Source organism: Pseudorca crassidens, chromosome 2, assembly GCF_039906515.1.
Source record: "Pseudorca crassidens isolate mPseCra1 chromosome 2, mPseCra1.hap1, whole genome shotgun sequence".
Taxonomy (NCBI): Eukaryota; Metazoa; Chordata; class Mammalia; order Artiodactyla; family Delphinidae; genus Pseudorca; species Pseudorca crassidens.
This window is the reverse complement of record NC_090297.1, coordinates 11757802-11775983: the sequence shown is the minus strand read 5'-3', so window position 1 is coordinate 11775983 and position 18182 is coordinate 11757802. Positions and strand designations below refer to the sequence as shown.

Here is an 18182-nt window from a genome sequence, read left to right as displayed (position 1 = left end):
GCCTTCCAATGCAGGGGCTGTGGGTTTGATCCCTGGTTGGGGAGCTAAGATCCCACATGACTTGTGACCAAAAAACATAAAACAGAAGCAGTATTGTAACAAATTCAATAAAGACTTTAAAAATGGTCCACATCAAAAAAAATCTTAAAAAAAAAAAAAAAAAGAAATGCAGACTCAGGACTTCCCCGTGGTCCAGTTGTTAAGACTCTGCGCTCCCAGTGCAGGGGGCCGGGGTTCCATCCCTGGTCAGGGAACTAGATCCCACATGCCGCAACTAAGAGCCCGCATGCCACAACGAAGATCCCGTATGCTGCAACTAAGACCCGGGACAGTCAAATGTATATATGTGTGTGTATATATAAATATAAAAGAAATGCAGACTCTCCCACCCAGGCCTACTGATTCAGCATCTGCAGTTTAACAAGATACCTAGGTGATTCTTCTGCACGTTAACATTTGAGGCGACCTGGGCTAGAACAAGTTTCATCTCTTTACCTCAATTTCTTCACCTACCAAATGCAACAGTAACAATCCCATCTATCTCTTAGGATTGTTGTTAGAATTAAGCAACGGTTTATTCACTTAAAACACTGAGAATCATAAATGTTCAATAAAATGTTCCCTCTTCAAGCCTTCGACCTGTAGGCCTCAGCTATCAGAATAGCACAGAATTCTTCCAACTTTTCCATCAAAGAATCCTAGGAGATCAGGGGTTGGCAAATTGTTTCTGTAAAGGACCAGCTAATAAATAGTTTAGAATTGCGGGCCATACGGTCTCTGTTGCAACTACTCAACCTTGCTGTTACAGTGCAAAAGTAGCCCGATAGGCATAGCTGTTTTCCAATAAAGCTTTATTTACAAAATAGATTTGGTTTGCAGGCTCCGGTTTTCAGTAGATTAACGATGTGGGGTCTAGCATGTAGCAGTCACCACAAGAGCAAAATGTCTCTGGAGTCTCATTCTTCGTCTTGAAAGCTTGATCTGAATTTTGCAGCTTATTTCATAGCACAGCTGGGTTTATTTTAATGTGCATTTTTTTCTTCCCACACAACCTTCATAGGAAATCAGTGCTTTGGGAAGATGCTCTGTGTTTATTCTCTGTCATTACCTGCTCCCCAGCCCATCATCTTGTGAAGCTTTGCAGATAGGTGCCCCCCACCTGATGAGAGTGAGCTTCAGAGGACTGACCCCCACGGCCTGCTGGGAATGAAGCTCCCTCTCCTTAGGAATAAAAGGGAGAGGGAGGATCTCCTAACAGGGGTCCAGGTGTGAGGTCAGTAGCAGTAATGATGCCTCCGATCACAAGCCCCTGTTATTTTGTTGGCTCCCAAAGGGAAGGAGGGAGGGATGGAGGGGAGGTGCCCATTTTACAGATGAGAAAACTGAGTCTCTGAGAGGTTAAGTGACTCAGCTGCTGTCATTGCCTATCAGTGGCAGAGTTCAGAGCTCCAGCATAGTGACCGCCTTCCCTTCTGCCCTGCCATAGTTTATGCTATTAATTTGTGTCCAAGATAACGGGGGGGGGGTGTGTGTGTGTGTGTGTGGGAGATTGCCAGGATGGCTCTGATCCTTCACCCCTCCCTGTATCCATGCCTTTTGTTATGTAACTTTGCGGTGGCCTCCTGGGAGGAGGATGAGAGCCCTGTGGAGCTGAGCTGTCCCAGCCAGACCCAGGCTTGACCCCTAGACATATGAGTGATTCCAGCCAAAATCAGCAGGGCCACCTAACTGACCCCAACTGACCCCAGGCGTGTGAGCAATAAATACTTGTCATTGGATTCCACTGAGCATCTGTGGTTGGTTTTTGCTCAACATTATTAATTATGCTGGAAGTAGCTGATACAGTGGGTAAAAGCCTTTGTGAACGTCTTTGAGCAACAATTCTCCTCTTAGGTTTCTGTCTACGTGGGCTCATTGCCAGCTTCGCTCAAGCTTGTCAGCACATGTACAGCCTCCACCCTTTCCTGGCAGGGCCACTAGAGGAATCAGTGTGTGAGGGGGGCCTTGAGATTTCGGGATTAATGGCAGAATAACATGGTTGTTAGTCACACAGGCTCTGGAGTCAGACTACCTGGGTTTAAGTCCTGGTGCCCCATTACTAGCTGTGCAATCTTGGGTGAGGGTTTCTTTTTGTTTTGTTTGGTTTGGTTTTTGAACAGAGAATGGTTTATTGCAGGGCCAAGCAAGGAGAATGGGCAGCTCATGCTCAAAAAGCCTGAACTCTCCAAAGGTTTTTGGGAAGAGTTTTTATAGGCAAAATTTGCCGGGAGGGCTCCAAGGTGTGTAACCTTCCTCTGATTGGTTGGTGGTCAGGTGACAGGGTGCTGTTCCAGGAATCTCCGTCATGAGCCTTCTGGCTCTGACCACGTGCTTGGGCTCAGCCTGAAGTTACTGTCCTTCACCTGGGTGGGGGCCTTATTTCCTGTAAAAGAACTCAGAGATAGATATCAAATTGTTATTGGGTGAGTTTTTTTTTTTTTTTTTTTTTTGCAGTACACGGGCCTCTCACTGTTGTGGCCTCTCCTGTTGCAGAGCACAGGCTCCGGACGCACAGGCTCAGCAGCCATGGCTCATGGGCCCAGCTGCTCCGCGGCATGTGGGATCTTCCCAGACCAGGGCACGAACCTGTGTCCCCTGCATTGGCAGGTGGACTCTCAACCACTGCACCACCAGGGAAGCCCCTTGGGTGAGTTCTTAAACCCCTCTGAGTCTCAGGTTCCTCATCTGCAAAGGGGGATGATAATCGGGGTTGCCAGGATTATTAAATGAGATTGAGTATATAAAGCCCTTGGATGGTACCTGGCACACAGATTACCAAGTGCTCAGTACACACTAGCCACGGTGCCTGCATTAGACACACAATGGCACTCTAGTGGGTCACTGGCATGAGGGCTCTCATGCCCCCAGGCCAGGGGAACTCCTGCCAAGGCAGAAGGTGGAGGTGGAGGGTCACTCCCTAAGTGCCCACTCTCCCTGGCTCCCAAGCACTGGTCTGTGACCTCTTGGACAAAGTCTACAGATCCTTGCTCTCATCCCAGCCAGATCCCAGGGAGTCCTTCCTGACCCTTCCTTTGCCACCCTCTTACACTCCCCACCTAGTACTTTAGATTTGCTGGAAGGGAGGAGTGATGGTGTATTTAACTCCTATGCTGCTTTAACAAATTACCACAAATAAGGTGCTGAAAACATAAAAGTGTACATTTTTACAGCTCTGGAGGTCACAAGTCCACAATCGATGTCACTGGGCTAAAGCAGGGCTGGTTTCTTCTGGAGACTCTAGGGGAGAATCCCTTCCCTTGTCTTTTCCAGCGTCTAGAGGCTGCCTGCATTCCTTGGCTTGTGGCCCCTCCCTCCATCTACAAAGTCAGCAGCATCGCATCTTCAGATCTCCCTCTGACTCTGACCCCCTGCTTCTGTCCTCATATCTCCTTGTGACTAATCCCTCTTAAAAGGACTCTTGTTTCTTTTTATGGCTGAGTAATATTCCATTGTATATATGTGCCACATCTTCTTTATCCATTCATCTGATGATGGACACTTAGGTTGCTTCCACCTCCTGGCTATTGTAAATAGAGCTGCAGTGAACATTTTGGTACATGACTCTTTTTGAATTATGGTTTTCTCAGGGTATATGCCCAGTAGTGGGATTGCTGGGTCATGTCGTAGTTCTATTTGTAGTTTTTTAAGGAACCTCCATACTGTTCTCCATAGTGGCTGTACCAATTCACACTCCCACCAGCAGTGCAAGAGTGTTCCCTTTTCTCCACACCCTCTCCAGCATTTATTGTTTCTGGATTTTTTGATGATGGCCATTCTGACTGGTGTGAGATGATATCTCATTGTAGTTTTGATTTGCATTTCTCTAATGATTAATGATATTGAGCATTCTTTCATGTGTTTGTTGGCAGTCTGTATATCTTCTTTGGAGAAATGTCTATTTAGGTTTTCTGCCCATTTTTGGATTGGGTTATTTGTTTTTCTGTTATTGAGCTGTATGAGCTGCTTATAAATTTTGGAGATTAATCCTTTGTCAGTTGCTTCATTTGCCAATATTTTCTCCCATTCTGAGGGTTGTCTTTTGGTCTTGTTTATGGTTTCCTTTGTTGTGCAAAAGCTTTGCAGTTTCATTAGGTCCCATTTGTTTATTTTTGTTTTTATTTCCATTTCTCTAGGAGGTGGGTCAAAAAGGATCTTGCTGTGATTTATGTCATAGAGTGTCCTGCCTATGTTTCCTCTAAGAGTTTGACAGTTTCTGGCCTTACATTTAGGTCTTTAATCCACTTTGAGCTTATTTTTGTGTATGGTGTTAGGGAGTGATCTAATTACTCAGCCATAAAAAGAACCGAAATTGAGCTATTTGTAATGAGGTGGATAGACCTAGAGTCTGTCATACAGAGTGAAGTAAGTCAGAAAGAGAAAGACAAATATTGTATGCTAACACATATATATGGAATTTAAGAAAAAAAATGTCATGAAGAACCTAGGGGTAAGATGGGAATAAAGACACAGACCTACTAGAGAACGGACTTGAGGATACGGGGAGGGGAAGGGTGAGCTGTGACAAAGCGAGAGAGAGGCATGGACATATATACACTACCAAACGTAAGGTAGATAGCTAGTGGGAAGCAGCCGCATAGCACAGGGAGATCAACTTGGTGCTTTGTGACCGCCTGGAGGGGTGGGATAGGGAGGGTGGGAGGGCGGGAGACGCAAGAGGGAAGAGATACGGGAACATATGTATATGTATAACTGATTCACTTTGTTATAAAGCAGAAACCAACACACCATTGTAAAGAAATTATACTCCAATAAAGATGTAAAAAAAAAAAAAAGGACTCTTGTGATTCCACTGAGCCCGTCTGGATAATCCAGGCTAATCACCCCATCCCAGGGTCCTTCAATTAATCACACCTGCAAAATCCCTTTTGCCACGTAAGGTAATGCATTCATATGTTCTGGAATCTATGGCATGGACGTCTTTGGAGGGCTAGTATTTTGTCTACCACAGATAGGCATTGACCCTTGTATGTAACAGTGGGTCTTGTCCCTGAATCTGAGAATTTTACACTCTTGTTGAGCAGAGAGAACTGTGGCTTATGTTTTACCATTTATTAGCTAATAAAAAGTAGCTTTGATCATCCAATCACGTTCCCAAAATTTATATAGATTTGGCACTGGGGGGGATGCTGCTGTCCAACACTATACATATGCCTCTTAACTAATTACTGAATTATTACTGAATTACTGAACCTATCTCTCCTTTCCATCTGCAGCTTGATGGTTGGGGCGCCATTAATTCTGGCCTAGAACATTGCAGCAGCCTCCTCACTGGCCTCCCTGCCTCCATTCTTGCCTGCTCCAAATCACCCTCCATATAGCTGTCAGATGAATGCTTTAGTGTGTACATCTGACCACAGAGATCACTTCTCTATCTAAAACCACTCTACGGCTCCCTATTGCCCTCAGAATAAAGTCCCAACAACCCTCTACCATGGCTACAAGTCCTTCCAGGAAGGGCCTTTCTCACTCTCTAGCCACATCTCTTGCCCCTCCCCGTTAGGGTGACTGACCATCCCAGTTTGCCTGGGACAGCACTGAAAGTACCACTTCCTAGAAAACTACTCAGTGCCAGGACCACTGGTCACCCAATCCCTGCCCTGTGCCTTATGCTCTAGCAATACCTTCTGCTTGGAGATTCTTCCAAGCAGTTACCATGACTTTGCTTATGGCCTTCCCTCAGTCAGGAAAGTGACCCCTTATGTTATCCCCCAGGGTATCACTTAGGACTGTGCTGAGCTGCAAGTAACTGAAAACTGGACTACAGTGGTTAAAACAAATGCAGGTTTATTTAGTTTTTACATAATTAGACATTCAGAGAACAGTTGCTGGCATCAGATCTGCAGCTCGATGATGTCTGAGCTCATGTCTCTGTAATTCTCTTCGCCACAAGAAGGCTGCCTTAGTTCCAGGCATCATATCCATATTCATCACAGGGCAGTAGAGAATGGTGGTCAAGAGCATGGGCTCTGGGGCCAGATTAACAAAGTCTGGATCCCAGCTCCATCACCTCCCAGGTAAATCACCTTGGGAAGTCACTAACCATCTCTAGCCTCAGTTTTCTCATTTGTGAAATGGGGATGATGTTAATAACCTACGTCTTAGGATTGTTTTGGAGATTAAGTGAGGTAATACACGTAAAACCTGTGGAACGGTGCCTGGCACAGAGTAAGTGTTCAGTAAGTGTTAGCTATGACTTTGATATTATAACTGCAAGGGACCTGGGGACAGCAAGAAGTTAGCATTTTTAGCCTCCAGTATAGAGACAACTACAAAAGGAGGAGGCTGGGAATGAAGTTTGGGTCAAGCAACTAGCAGCATCTTCTGTATTTTGGTACCTTCTGCTCAAATGTAAAGAATACATTACACTGGGCATCACCACCTCTAGGAAGCCATCCTGGACTCTTCCTGCCTACTCTCACTGGTTTAAGTGTCCCTTCGCCATGCTCCTGGACTGTATTCCTACCTTCACACTTACACCAGGGAACTCAGTGATCTGTTTATGGGTCTGTCTCCTGCAGAGCAGGAATCTTGTCTGGACCATCCCTAGATTCCTATGGCTGAGCTGGTGCTGGGCTCCTTGTAGGTCCCATTGCTGGTTGAGAAAATAAAGTATTTTTTGAGAATGAGCTGGACATCGTGGGAGGCCACGGTCCCCATCTCCAGGAACCAAAGTCTGATGGAGAAACTGGACAACTCATGGACCAACCAGAGGCAGCCATAGTTGATGGCTTTCCTAGGAGGACTTCAGCGGCCGGGTTGGGGATACCTCCCTCCATAGAGCAGCACATCCCCAGGAGTGCCCTGGACCAGAGACCCTATGGTCAGGGGTCGGGGGTCCCGCTTGGATGTACCTCACTGGACACTGGGTCCCTCTCTTTTCTGGACCCCTCGCCCTCTAGTCGGCCTCAGGACCAGAGGGCCCTGCCCTGAGCCTCTTGCCTGTGCATGACTGGACGTCTGCTCCTGTGATCTGGCCCAGCTCTTTCCTTCTCTGGGCCTGAGCTGCCCTGCCTGTCTAGTGCAGTACAAGCTTTCCCACCTCTGACCTGCTGTGACTATGTGTGGAAGCCATTGCGGTCTGATCAGGGCCCGGTGGTTCACGGCTTATGAGATGTGCGGGGATGGGGCAGGTGTCTGGTGTGTCCTTAACTCATATTCCCTCAGGCACCAGGTGGCTTCCTGGGGGTGCCCCCTCCACCAGCATCCCCAGCAGCTCCTTCCAAGGCCTAACCCGGCTGGCTGAGGGGGATCTCTCATTGCACCCCTGGTATGGAAACGGGCAGCCCCTAGAGAGCCCGGGAACCCGCAGGGGACGCGCAAATCAAGAACACAGGTCGCTTGAGGGGAAAGGAGGTTTATTGTGGTTGCCGGGATTTGCGGCCTTGGCTCCCAGGGATGAATCACAGCTGTAGTTTCTGGAGAAGCAGAGAACAGAGTGAGGGACTCTGCGGGGTGTGAGGCTCTGCCGGGAGGGTAGGAACATGGCCGGCAGCCCCGGGCCTTGACAAGACAGGCTTGCCTCTGCCCGAGGGGTGTGGCCCTCTCGGGCACTTCCGACCACTGTGCAGGTGAGCTCAGGATACCTCCTGCTCTCAGGGTGGAAGCCCCCAGCCCAGGGTGACTCTCTGTCCCCGCACCCTCAAAATATAGACGGCCATCCATGCTGCCCCCTCTCCTGTGCTGGGGCCACGCTTCACATTTGGGGGCACTGGTGGGGAGCCTGGGCTTGGGACAGAAGTATTTGCTGATGGATGAAAGGGTGGGGAAGTGAATGGCCGTTTGCTTCACTGCCCCTGACTCAAGGCTGCCTGCAATAAGCACGCGATCAAAACTTCTGGAAGGAGTGAGTGAGTAAATGGAGTGAGTGAAAGAGTGAGTAGGGGAGTCAGTGAAGGAAGGGCGAGGGAGGGTGAGGGGCGGATGGAGAGGAGGGGGCAGGGGAGGCGCACCCACCTCGTTGATCCAGTTGTTGTAGGCGGACACGCGGGTGAAGACCGTGGGCTTCTTGAGGGTGTTGCAGCTCAGCCCGGAGCCGAAGCTGACGATGCCCCGCACCTCCCAAGAGCCGTCCTTGGCCTGGCAGTTCAGTGGGCCGCCCGAGTCCCCCTGTGCCAGACGGGGCGGGCGTCAGAGGGAGGCTCGGGAAGCAGGAAGGTCAGGGCGGGGCATATGGGTAGCCCCTGTTTTGGCCTCAGCGTGTCCATAGTGAGGGAGGCAGAGAAAATGTGGTTTGTGGGTAACTTGGCCTTATTCTGGGGGGCCCTGGGGTGTCAGACTAGGTCTTGCTTTGCTGTGTGATCTTGAGGTGTTGAGAACCCTCTCTGTGCCTTGGTTTCCCTAGCTGTTCAGGTCACCGCGCCTAAGACTCTGAGCTGCCCAGAGGGATGAGCATGCTGGGAGCCGTGTAGGAGACCCGAGAAAAGGGAAGAAAATGCAAGTGGGGAGAGGCTCATGTGTTTGAAAACGGGACAGTCCCCGATTGTCCTAGATGTTTCTTCGTTCTGTGTCAGACTCCCTGAGTCTTCTGTCTCCCTGGACCAACGGAGCTGATGGTATGAAGGAACGTGTGCCCGGACTTCACCGAAGTCTCTTCTACCTGTGTTAGACTCACTTAGTCCTCATAGCAGCCCTGTGCTTACTACCGCTCCATTTTATGCATGGGAAAACTGAGGTTCAGATAAATCAAACAGCCTGCCCAAGGTTACACAGCTATGAAGTGGGGGGCTGGGACTCGGACTCAGACTCACATTCAACTTTCATGCTCTGGCCACAGTGCTGGTGGGGGAGGGGAAGGGGGACAGTGGCAAGTTTCTCCTGAGCCTCTTAGGCCCAGCCAGGGCTCAGTCTCCCCCCAGGGAGAGGGGGTGGCGTCTCCCCACTTCTCACTCCTTTGCCCTCCTCACTGCCCCCTTCCATCTGGCCACCTGCAGTAGGGACGTGGGGCAGCGCCTCGACACTTACGTTGCAGGCTGAGATGACACCATCACCCCCGGCGCAGACCATGGTGTTCTTCACATTGTTGCCCCACCAGTCTTTCTGGGAGCATGTGGCGTGATCCACCACGGGCTGCAGGCCCTGCTGCAGCTCGTCAGCGATGGGGCCGTTGGCTGGAGAGAGAATGGGTGGTGACCGGGCGGTCAGCCCAGGCAGCCTCAGCGCCAGCCCAGGCCCAGGCCTTCAGGGAACAGAGGGCTGGATGGGGCTGGGCCATGACCGGGCGAGTTCTGGAGAGACTTTGAGGGACCCACACACAGGCCCTTAATTGAGAGGCGAGACTCTGAGCCAATGGTCCTGAACTGTTTGGGTTAGAGACCCCTCTAAGGGCAGGGAAGGCAGAACCAACCCATAGAAAACCCTTAAGAAATAACCACTGAGTTATCTTTAATTTGGGTTCTGGGGTTTTAATTGCCAATGGTTTCCCTGTAGTTCTCTGCCTTTGGTGTCACACACTGAAAGGTCTTTCTCACCCCCAAACTTTCCAAATTGTAGAGGATCTGCATTTTCATCTAAGTATTCTGTAGTTTCATTTATTTGCATTTAACCTTTTAATTCAGTTGGAATTTACTTGGGCGTGTGGTATAACATAAGGTCATAAGATCTAATCCCCGCCCCAAGATGGTTAGTTTCATTTATTTACTAGTCACTGACATGACACTTAGTATGTGCCTAGCCCTGTTCTAAGCCCTTGACAAATTCTAGTCCATTTAATCCTTATAACACCCTTTATATGCACTTGTTAGAGTGTCTGCCACATGGTATATGCTTAATAAATATTAACCATTATTACAAAATTAAAAAAGATGTGAAGATGTTAAGGCAAAAAGGAAAGTGGTGGGCAAATGTGGGTGGTGTGCTTATCACGGGAGCTGCTTCCTCCAATAAGACACTCGTGTTTGGCCAGGGGCTATACTCACTCCAGAGACGGCCCCAGCCAGTGACGTAGCAGGGGTAGTCCTGAGGCAGCAAGGAACCCTCCTCTGGCAGGCAGGCTGGCTGGATGGTGTCACTCAGTTCCACGGGCTCCGCCAGTTTGATAAGGGCAATGTCATTGCTGGAATCCAAAGTGGAGGTGGTGAATGGCAGGAGGGCCTGCTCCCCCAAGCCAATGCTAAGAGGCCCAGGCTGTGAGTTGGGAGTCGGGCCAAGGGTGAGCAGGGGTCCTCCATAAATATCCTGGACCTCCAGCTTCTTACTGGCAGACAGAGATGCCGGAGGACCAATGATCTGCCTTCTAACCCCATCACCCGCTCCTGTAGGTGTAGCTTCTTCCCCTTCCCCCCCACCCCGCGCCACCTTGTGTCTTCACATCATGAAAGACTTAACAGAGGGGAGACAAGAGCAGAAGCCTTCTGAACCACTGCAAGGTTATGTATCAACTGAAATTCAGCTAAGCAAATTGGAAATTATAACGATAAAAACACTTGCGGATGCAATTTTTAATGTTTTCGTGTCGCCAGAATGAAAATGGACAACCCTAGAGAGAGCCTGGTTTGATTTCTAGTTCTGCCATGTACTGGGCTGTGTGACCTGGGACACATTCCTTAACCTCTCTGATCCTCGGTTCCTTGTCTAGGGCTGTTGTGAGGATTAAATAAGAGATGGCATGTAAGCTGCTTATTACAATGCGAGCATGCATCAGTAAAGGTGAGTGCTGGCTCATCCTCGGGCTGAGAGACTTCAGGTAATATACTGGGGGAGCCTCAGGATCCTTATTCCCTGTGTACTTTCCAGAGACCCTTGGCCAGTGATGGGTATTGGAGGGGTGTCCACCTCCACTTAGCATTTTGCCATTTTGCGTAAAGTCATCATCTGTTGGCTGTTCAGGCTAAGGATGGGGTCCAGGGACAGGCTCCGGCCGCATCTCAGGGACGCCTCCTTCTTCTGAGCTGCTCCTAGGGGGCTGTGGGATGGCCAGCTGGGCACTCACCGAATTAGGAAGGAGCTCCACTTCTCGTGGACAAAGATGGTGTCCACGCCCATGAACACGGAGCCTTCCTCATTCTCCACCTCCAGGTTGTTCTTCCCCAGGGCCACGCGGTAAGTCAGGGTATTGCTGGACAGAGCAAGGGGACCGGGTCAGGGTGGCCTCCTGTCCCCACTGGCCGGTGGGGTAGAGGGGGACGTTGGGTCTTTAGTGACCCAGCTTTGGGGCCACCGTGGGACTTGTTCGGGGGAAGGGAGTGTTCATCCCATTGACCCTTCCCAGGGCACGGGATAAGGACCCTGGTCTTGGAGTCAAGTCCACTTTGACTGCTAGGTGGGTAGGCTCGGCTTCAGTTCTCTCACCTGGAAGGTGGAGATAATCTTGGAACTCACCTGCCAGGGCTGCTGTGAAGATGAGCTAGTCCACATGCTGCTGGCCTGCATTCTCTCTCCTGCATTCCTCTCTAACCGCCTCTTCCTCTCCTCTCACACAAAATGCCCCGCCACACCGGCTTCCACTTTATTTCTCAAACCTACCAAGTGGGCTCCCTCCTCCGGGCCTTTGCATCAGCTGTTCCCTCCACCTGGAACACCTTACCCCCAGACCAATGACGTCTTCCCTTATTTCCTTCAGGTCTTTGCTCAAACAACTCCTTTCAAGAGAGATCTTCCCCCGGCCATGTCATTTAAAATAGAACTCCTCATACTTTTTATTCTCTTTCTGCTTTATTTTTCTTCATTGCCACTTGCTTTGTTATATATTTACTTGTTGAATGGTCTGTCACTCTGTCTTCCACTAGAATATAAGCTCCCTGAGAGCACAGACTGTGTCCTCACTGCCGTGTTCCCTGGCGTACAGTAGGCGCACAGTAAATACTTGTGGAATGAATAAATTAACAACTGAGTTACTGGATGGGAGTAGCTTATTCAGCCCAGTGTCTGGAGTGTGTGCTCAAGAAAAGCAGCTTATCAGGCTCCTGACCCCGGGCGAGGGTGGGGTGTCTGGGCAGCATCCCGTTCACCTGATGCAGTGGGCAGCTGTGAGGACGTGACTGGGGGTGATCAAGGTGCCACCGCAGGTGTGCCTCCACACGCCATTCTTGAGGTACTGGAGCGAGATCTGGGGGAGGATGGGGAAGGACCACGTGTCAGCCCCCAGGGACCTGCTCCCCACCCACCTCCACCTCGCCTTCCCCACCTGCTGCAGTGCGCTTACCTGCCAGGGCCAGCTGTGGGGAACGGCGTTGTCTCCGCCCACCACCCGGGCTGATAGGTTGGGCCGGAAGATGGGGACCCCGCAGCTGGAGGCTGGGGATACAGGAGAGGAAGAGCACAGGTGAGCCAGGCTGGCATCGCTTTGGGGAAGGGGCAGGTGGAAAGAGCGCACATTTGGGGGCTGGGCAGACATGGGTTTGACTTTTCCTGCATGGCTTTGGGGAAGCCATCGAGTTTGCTGGGCCTCAACTTCCCTTTCTGTGAAATGGGAAGACTAGCGCTAACCTGGTAAGTTCGTCCTGAGAATTTAAAAAACATGACATAAATAAATGACAACTAAGAAAAATTAGATGACGCAGGTAAAGAATTGAGCAAAAGACCTGGTATAGAGTGAATGTCGAATCATTGAAGGAAGCCCAAAGTGGCTGGCTTGTGTGTGAGTGCCCAGGTACACCTGTGTCCTTCAACCTTACCCTGCTGTCCCTTTTCAGGCCACAGCACAGTGTGGGTGTGTGAGCACTGAATCTACAGAATTCCAGACTGTCATAGCTGGGGAGCTGTGTGGCACAGTCAAGAGTGAGTGCTGTGCAGTGAGGAAGACCCAGACTCAAATTCTGGCTCTACCACTAACCAGCCATGTGATCTTAGATACCAAGATATGGAGCATCACTGAGCCTCGGGGTCCTCATCTGTAAAATGGGCATATTAACAGACCCCGCCTCTCAAGGTTGTTGTAGGATCAAATTGGCTCCTGATCGTCAAGGGCTTAGCACAGTGCTCGACACAGAGCAAACATGGGGTACACAGGAGCAGCTATTGTTATCATCACTGTTGTTATTAGCTGGAGGACTCTTAATCAAGTGCTCTCACTTGCCAGAAGAGCCAGTGAGCTTTAGAGAGGGGAAGTGGCTTGTCCAGGTCCCGCCAAGAGAGAGGGACATTCGAGCCAAGTTCCTGGATTCCCAATCTGGGAGGTCACCAGCATGGCGGGGGGAGCAAAGAATCCCCAAATGAGAGATGCTGATGCTGGGAAAGGTAGGCCCTGAGGCCCCCCGGGGCCACCCGGGGTGAGGCGCCTTCTGCGCCCCTGGTGCTTTCCACACCTCATGGCTCATCCTCACCCTGGGGTGCGGAACATGAACCCTATTTTGCAGCTATGGAAGCAGAGTCGCCAAGCAGGCAAGTGGCTCATCCGACACACAGCTGGTCAGTAGTAGCTGAACCCACGTGGGACCCCAAAACTCCTTTCCTGAAGCCCTGGAGAGCAGAGGGTCCCCGACCCCAGCCTTGTCCCCGGGAGGCCAGCCCAAGCTCACAGCCCGCTGGCTGCCGCTGGTCCCCAAGCCACAGCTTACCGTAGGCCAGGAGCACTGTGAGGACGCTGACGCCCAGCATGTCGTGAGTGCCCGGGATCGAGTGGCCGTCGCGGCGACCAGGTCCCCACTTATAGGCAGGAGGAGGGTGGGCCCACCTCGTCAAGGCTGAGCCACCCCTTGGGAGGAACCTGTTCTGTCAAGGCCCTTTCCCTGACCTTGGCTGGTTACTGTTTAATTTGCGCAGGAGATGGAGCTGGCGTGGAGGCAGGAGTTTCCCAAATATCCTGAGACAGAGCAAATCTGACGTTTACAGGTTTGGGGGGCCCTGCCACGCTGCTTGGCCTGACTCATTTTTCTTAGTTGTCATTTATTGTGCCGGGTGCTGTGCCCAATACCTCTTGCAGTCACTTAATTCTCCCAACACCACGCGGTAGACACTCTTGTTCGCTCATTAAACTTCACGAAGCTGAGACTCAGAGGGTCGGGGGCAATCCGGGGTCACACAGCTGGGCAACAACAGACCCAAGATTTGAAGTCAGCGCTTCTAACGTCAGTCTGGGGCCGCAAACTCCCGTGACGCACCGCTTCCTTCTCTGTCTTTATAGCTCTTTGGTTGCTTCCTGTCCTTTTCTTTCTCCCTTATTCAACTAATACTGTCTGGTCTTGGGGTACCCCCTGCTCTCCAGCACCTCCTCCCCAGGCTTTGGATGGAGGCTGAGGCGTGGGCTAAGTTCCTACCTGGAGCCAGCTCAGGTGTCTCCCAGCAAGGTCTTCAGTCTCCCCGTCTCTAAAATGGGCAGGTAGGACCAGATGGACTCTCAGGCTCCTTTCAGTCCTAAAATTCCATGACTTGGATGTCAAGGTTGAGTGCAGATCTGGATTTGTGATGTGTGCCCAGAAGTTCCAGCCAGAGCCCCAGCAGTTTGGGCTCAGCCTGGCTCTCGGACCATCTGGTTTAACCCACTTGTCCTGAGGCCCGACTTCTCCCCTTTGTCCTCTTTTGACTCATTCTCGTGCTCCTAGGAAGTTGTTTTCTGAGCTGGGCCCACTGGTCCCATTAGGAATTATTTCCTAATAAAGAAATTCAGAACGCTACACACCCTGCCGGTCGTGGTGGTGAGCTGGGGGTAGAGGAGGACTCTTAACTCACACGTTTTTACAGCTTAAATCCTTTTTAAAGACAAGTGTGTGTTACTTCGGTCATATTAAAAATCAATAAAGTTTTGACTGAAAAAGCAACAGCAGAGAGGGAGTGTGAGGGAGTGTGTGTAGGGGTGATGGCCTCAGGCCTCAGAACTGGGGTGTCTGGGGGATCTCAGACTCGCTGCGAGAACATTCTGTTGCCTTCTAGAGGCTGGTCAGTGACTACTGCCCACCACACCTCAGACCCAGAGCTGTTGGTCACCAAACTCTGCAAAGGGTCACCCTGGGCTGGGGACTGACATCGTAAAGAGAGACAGGCTGAGCTAGGGAGGTATTGGGGGTTGCCAGGGTTCTGGGGGCAGGAGACAAGACTCCTGGTTTCTGTCGCAGTCAGTGACTTGCTGGACCCTGGACCTTGGGCAACTTCTGCGGCCTCAGTTTCTCTTGAACAACTTGGGAAAATGATTAGCTGGGCTTCTGTGGATGGGAGTTTGCTGATTTACACACACAGAGAGACAGCAAGGTCTAGGCGCCCATCTCAGTCACGTGTACAAGCCCATGGATATACAAGCATACAGGGACAGGCAGACAGACAGACACACACACACCAGTGTCATACATAGAAAGCAGTCTGTTATAAACACAGTCATTCTCAGAGCCCCGAGCCACACGTTCAAAATGTACTCTGATATAGAAATAGCCACAAGTGCACAGGCACATAGGTAGTAAGGTACCAGATAAAAAGTTGTTCATTTTTTTTCTTTTGGAATGTTCACAGAGAAACTGACCTTTTTGGAGAGGGAGGTTGCTGGCTGCTCTGGAAGGTGCAGACAGCATCAGCTTTAGGGGAACTTCATTGTTTTGAGACGTTTACCAGTTGAGGTCCTTTATGTAAGACAGCATCAGCAATTGTGCTTGGAGAAAACTGACGTCACCTTAGTCTTTTTCAGAGGCTGAAGATGGGATGTTGAGTGCTTTGCCTAGTGTTGGACCATATTCCCAAAGGACGGAAAACCTAGAGCCAGTACTTCCTAGCTGTGTGACCTTGCGTTAGTGACTCAACCTCTCTGTGCTTCCACATCCTCATCTATAGAATGGAGATTAAAAAGTGGTACCAGCCTCATAGGGTTATTGTGAGGAGTGCCTGGCATAGGGCAAGCACTATGTAAATGTTGGCTGTTATTATTATTGTTGTTGGTCGTCTGGTTCTCATGAGAGAGCTTGAATCTGGACTGTCACTGGGCCCTTTTGCCTTTGTGGGCCCCTTCCTCCACCAAAAAATATTAAGAATTTTATGTTTTATGACTGCGTGGGTATAAAGACTAGTATAATCCAGTTCGGATTCTATTCATTTTTTTCCTGCCAATTTTAAGAGAAACTAAAACATTTCTGTGGGCCTTAAAGTTATTGTGGGCTCCAGGCACTGCGCCCACCGTACTGATGGACGATTTGGCCCTGGCTGTGGCCCCTCCGCATGTCAGGGGCCCAAATGCCTAAAGTTATGGTGGTGACACTCGGCTGGCTGACCTGATTTTCTGGCCACCAAGATTGAAGAAGCAGCCCCAGGGGGACTTGCGAATAACTGCAGAAGGGCGCCCTGGGGGAGCGGATTGCTGTGATTGGAGGGCAGGGGGCTTGGTGTTGGGTTAACTTAAAGCTGTGACTCTTGCCTGCCCACACTGTGAGGCACTGACTTACCAGGTACACAGAAGCCCTTCATTCCTTCATTCTTCCCAGACTCACTGAGCAGCTCCGGTGCGTAGGCGCTGTGCTAGGGCTGGGGCCACAGAGAGGATAAGACCCTGTTCAGCACTGCTGGACCTCCCTGCCTGGCTGGGTGATAAGTGTTCCTTGGAGTGTTCTGGGCCAAGAGCTGGGAGCCCCAAACGAGAAGACGTGAGTTCTGGGTGGGAGCTTGATAGGGGGCAGGTGGGAAAGGGTGGCTTCTCTGCAGATTCCATGTCCAAAACGAACATGAGGACTTGAGACTGTGACGATGCCAGACACCCTCATCCTTATCCCGCTGAAGCTCGTGTATTCCAGGGCCTGGAGCGGGGCCTCCCAGGATCTGGGCACTTAATGTCCCCCAGCCATTCAGGGCCAGACTGTGCTGGAAAAATAACCATGGGTGACTTGGCAGAGGCTGGGCTCAGGGGAAGGGAATGCCAGGAGAAGCAATGCCAAGGTTGGGAGTCAAGCGGGGAGGCTGTTGGTGAGAGCCTGAGAAACAGCGCAGGTACCACTGACCGGGGCCCATAATTTTTAGTTGCCGGGACAGGACTTTCGGGGGGCAAGTGTTACATCTTGGGTGGGACCCACTAAGGAGGTGGGCCTGGGGCCTGGCAGTGTTTCTCCTCAAAGTCAGATGAAAGTACTGGGTGTTGAGAGAGGGTTTGGGGGCCGAGTGAGGGGTTTGGGGTTTGGTGATGGGGACCGGGACTTGGCGGGGGGCTTACTGAGAGCACGGGACATGGGCAGGGTTTGAGGAGCCGTCTCCCCTTCCCATTCCTGGTCCCTGAATCACTCCAGGCCTCCTTATTCCTCCCGTGCCCTCTGCCTGGGCTGGGAGTGGGAGGTCTTGTGTGGGCCGAGGCTGGGGCTCCTCTCAGCTGGATCTGATGGTGGAGGGCCTGGCGTGGGACCGCTGGCCTGTGTCCCTCACATTCTGAGGGCTGGAGGCCCACATCCACCACCGGGCCGGCTGGGCGGGGGCTCTGGGGCTTGAATTTTAGCCCTTCCCTGTCAGTATCCTCTGTCCCTCAGTTCTGAGACCCTTTTGCTAGCATGTCAGGGGTTCTGATGCTCTGCCCTTGGGAAGGCAATTGAAGGGCGACGCTTAACCCAACATGTGGTGTTAATGATGGTGGCATCTCAGGCCACAGGTGGCATGTGGGAGTGGCCTTTCTCAGGAAATACACTTCAAGGACGCAGCCTTCTCCAAGCAGGGCCTGTAAGGAAGCCAGAGGTGGAGGGCATCCTGGCTGCTGTCATACCACCCATGTCCACCCGGGGGCAGCGATGCCCAGCCTAATCTCAAACTCCTGCACCCCCAACTCAGGGTGCACTTGACGGACGGGGGACCCCCTACCTGGAAACCGAAGGGTTGGGAAGACTTTGAGACCCTCTCATTGGACAGATGGGGTGACTGAGACCCAGCGGGAGCCTGATCTGTCCAAAGCTACCCAGGGATCACCTGGCTCTTTGCCTTTCATCCAACCACCCGTCTTCGGGGGAGGCTTGGGGTGCATCTGAGTGTGGCAGAGAGTCTTGGGGGGCTCTAGGGTGCCTCAATCCAGAATCCCCGTGGCCTCGGTGCCACCCCTGGTGCATGTCCTCCTCTGAATGAACTTGCCAGGCAGGGCGGCTGGATGGGTAGGGGCACGAGCTGCGGACCGAGCAGCCTGGAGCTGCCCCGCTTGCCTGTGTGCCTCTGGGAGACTTTCTGAGTGTCTCTGTTCTTATCTGGGAATAACACAGCACCCCCAGCCCCCTCCTGGGCTGGCTGTGCAGATGAAATGAGCTGTT

General features: G+C 51.3%; 1 protein-coding gene across 1 annotated transcript; it reads right to left on the bottom strand.

Annotated features, from left to right (window-relative positions):
• Positions 1 to 5835: 5835 nt before the first annotated feature.
• On the bottom strand, positions 5836 to 14237 carry CTRC (chymotrypsin C). Its single transcript, XM_067711596.1, has 8 exons — positions 13554 to 14237; positions 12200 to 12291; positions 12006 to 12103; positions 10988 to 11113; positions 9975 to 10111; positions 9022 to 9167; positions 8014 to 8166; positions 5836 to 7475 (listed from the first exon to the last, which is right to left on the bottom strand). The coding sequence occupies exons 1-8, from the start codon at positions 13591 to 13593 to the stop codon at positions 7461 to 7463; spliced, it is 807 nt and encodes a 268-aa protein (XP_067567697.1). The 5' UTR covers positions 13594 to 14237; the 3' UTR covers positions 5836 to 7460.
• Positions 14238 to 18182: the final 3945 nt, after the last annotated feature.

Excerpts from the sequence above, each read along its gene's own strand:
- CTRC (XM_067711596.1), bottom strand. The coding sequence starts at position 13,593 with ATGCTGGGCGTCAGCGTCCTCACAGTGCTCCTGGCCTACG. Across the intron at positions 9,168-9,974 it reads TGGCTGGGGCCGTCTCTGGA|CCAACGGCCCCATCGCTGAC; the intron begins GTGAGTATAGCC and ends TTCTCTCTCCAG. Across the intron at positions 8,167-9,021 it reads GTGTCATCTCAGCCTGCAAC|GGGGACTCGGGCGGCCCACT; the intron begins GTAAGTGTCGAG and ends CGTCTGGCACAG.